Below are 3,115 nucleotides of genomic sequence, written 5' to 3' on the forward strand. Positions count from 1 at the left end.
ACTCTAAGGTCATATTTCTAGTAATATGTCAGTCTAACATTCAAATTACTTTAATTTGCTCTTATTCTACCTTTCAAGACTTGAAAATTTTTGTTTTCTATATAAATACTTTGTGAAGAATCAACACATTACTTTTTCAGTGTTCCACTAATGCAGAGTTTTCAAACGGGATGATGGAAGCGCTACTGGCATTTAGTAAGTTAGGGGTCATGGATGCTTTTAAATAGGCTACCTTGGATAGGACAGCTCACCAAAATGAAGAATTCTGACCCCAAAATTCAACAGTGGGAAGTAAGAAAAATTTTGCCTTAATTTATAGTTTTCTGTCTCTCTGCCTTGGCTCACCTGCTCTCAATTTTAGAATAATATTTTCCTATTCTTTAATTTTTACCTATACATAAAAACTGTCCATCATTTAAAGACTAACACAACTACTGAGTCTATAAAACATTTCTTAACTACCATGTTCACCAAATTCATTCTTATACCTTACTTATATAACATTTACTGTATGGCTGTTATATGTCAGGAATTCTTATTAGCTTTAGGGAAAACTATCAGTAACCAAACTCCTAGCAGCTGAGCAGTCTGTTTTTAATTTAATTTAATTTTAAGGTTTTGTTTTTTTTTTTTTTTTAGTTGTTGATGGATTTTTATTTTATTTATATGTGGTGCTGAGAATCAAACCCAATGCCTCACACATGCTAGGCAAGTGCTCTTCGCCTGAGCTACAGCCCCAGCCCCAGCTGAGCAGTTTTTGGAGGAAAGATCTAAGCAGTATATTTCTATGTGAGCAATAAACTATTGCTCCTTGATCCTTATTGCATCATTCCAAAAATACTCTGCAGTATTTCAAAATTGTTTAACATCCTTCTGCAGGTGGTTATCTTAATGCTAATAAGGTTATTCAAAATTTCACCATAAATTTTAACAGTTATCAGATAGAAAAATGGAATAATATCATTTACTATGAGCAATATCACAAGATTCAAATACCTATCCAAATCCACAAAGGCCAATTTGATGTGAATAAAATTTGATGTGAAAAAAAAATTTTGATGTGAAAAAATTGTCAGAAGGCTCCAAGAAGTCAAAATCAATCACTGAAAATAAAAACAGAAAAACCTAAATAAAGATGGTAATTATTTATTTCGAGGTTAAAAATATAAGAGGTAGTAATGGAAACAAATGTCACAGAAACAGCTTCTAGTACAATTAAAACATTATCTTTCATGAAAAAAGTAAAAAGCTAAAACAATGACGAATTATATAGACAGATGGATAGATATTACTAATAATAATTTAAAAGATAAAAGATCCTAGAATCAGTTTTAAGACAAAATTTGAGAAATCACATTTGAATTACTGTATTTTAAATCCAAATTTGAAGAAAATTTAAAACATTTTAAAATTTGAAAATAAGATTCAAACAGTGAATAGCAATATATAACCCTCACTACTATCACCAAAATACACAATTCAAGTACACCTACCCAACACAGTTACAGTTGTAGAGGACTGGGCATTTCCAAGTGGGAACGTAACAGCTTTGCATATGTATTTTCCAGAATCAGAGAATCCGATGTTATGTAGAGTAATTGTTGCATCATTAAGTGAATAGTTTTTAAACAGGACTCTTCCCTGATATTCTCCTTGAACAGAGAATCCATATTGAGGATGATGAACTGCAATAGTCTGTGAACTTTTGCCATGTACCTTCTCCCATGAAATTTGTGTTATGGTTTCATTTACTTCAATTAAACATTTCAATGAAACATTCTTTCCCCATACTGCTGTGACATGTGGCTCCACAATAATTGGTCCAGCTAAGGCACCTATGAGGGGAAAACACATAATGGAGCTGTTAAAATGGAGAAGTTACACAAAACATACGGTGTCTCTCCCCACTTTTCCCCCTTTTCTCAGATTCATATTCCCTCTCCTTCCGCCCCCACCACTCCCCCCATTCTTATGACTGAACATCAAAAAGGACTGAATAAGATATTCTCTGGGCTGGATGTAAGATTCAAACAGTGAATATCAATCAAGCTAAATACTCGCCAATATATACTATTGTAGAAAAAAAAGCACTAGAATAAGACAAACCTTGGAAGCAGAGCCTTCCCCAGTCAACCATTCTTATGTGAGATTCCAGAGCTGGCTGACACTTTACATCCCCATGAGACTCTAAAACTGAAGATCCATCTAATGTATCTTCTCCCATGCCTAAATTCCTAACCCACAGACATTGAAAGAGATAATGAGTAGATATTGTTTTAAAGTTACTAAGTTTTAGGGTAATTTTTTTATACAGCAATAAATAACTTATTCATATAAGAGCTTTCAAACCAAACATAACAAACTATTTTCTTTTAGAGGATTCCTATATTAAAAATTAACATAAAAAAGATCTTTCAAGACAGACCAACTTTTAGCAAACACTAATGAAGAAATGCTTATATAAATGTGAAATCTATTTTTTTCCTTTTCAGGATAAAAAAAAAATTCCATAAGCAAAACTTAAAATGAAATGACATCAACCTTTTTCCATATAATATTTATTTCCTTCCTAAAAGCAATGGAGCAAAACTTATATTGTTTTGAGGGAAGACTAACATTCATGAATACTATAGTCAATCAAGATATTAGTTCATTAACAAGTACATTAGAACACAAATAGTAGGTCCTTGAAGAGTTTACCACTCACATGTGTTGCCTAGCAAAAGAAAAAAGTACAAAAATTAAAAAGTATCCCAACAGCTTGGGAGGCTGAGGCAGGAGGATTGCAAGTTCAAAGCCAGCCTCAGCAAAAGCAAGACACTAGGCAGCTCAGTGAGACCCTGTCTCTAAATAAAATACAAAATAGGGCTGAGGATGTGGCTCAGTGGCTGAATGCCCCTGAGTTCAATCCCCAGTTACTCCCCCCAAAATTAAGAAGTAAACCAAAATATATATTCAAAAAATGAAAACTATATGAACAATGAATACCTTTAAAACTTAATTTTGCCTAATTAGAATTTTTACATATATACATATATGTAATGTAAAAGATATCACAAGATAATAAAAAAATGTATTTAAACATGTTCAAACAGTTCTAAACAACTAAAATATT

At 32.3% G+C, this 3,115-nt stretch overlaps 1 protein-coding gene across 3 annotated transcripts in view; it reads right to left on the bottom strand.

Annotated features, from left to right (window-relative positions):
• The window catches only part of Nectin3 (nectin cell adhesion molecule 3), a 90,652-nt gene extending 88,352 nt beyond the window's left edge, over positions 1-2,300 (bottom strand). For 2 of the 3 annotated variants that reach the window (XM_015478541.2, XM_048803351.1), the window contains exons 1-2: positions 2,107-2,300; positions 1,494-1,835 (exon numbers count right to left, since the gene is read on the bottom strand). In XM_015478541.2, coding sequence (XP_015334027.2) covers positions 1,494-1,835; positions 2,107-2,224 — 460 coding nt within the window. In that variant the 5' untranslated portion in view covers positions 2,225-2,300. The remainder of the gene's footprint in view (positions 1-1,493; positions 1,836-2,106) is intronic. The other variant, XM_015478540.2, reaches the window with a different exon arrangement.
• Positions 2,301-3,115: the final 815 nt, after the last annotated feature.

This window comes from Marmota marmota, unplaced genomic scaffold (genome assembly GCF_001458135.2).
Source record: "Marmota marmota marmota unplaced genomic scaffold, marMar, whole genome shotgun sequence".
Classification (NCBI taxonomy): domain Eukaryota; kingdom Metazoa; phylum Chordata; class Mammalia; order Rodentia; family Sciuridae; genus Marmota; species Marmota marmota.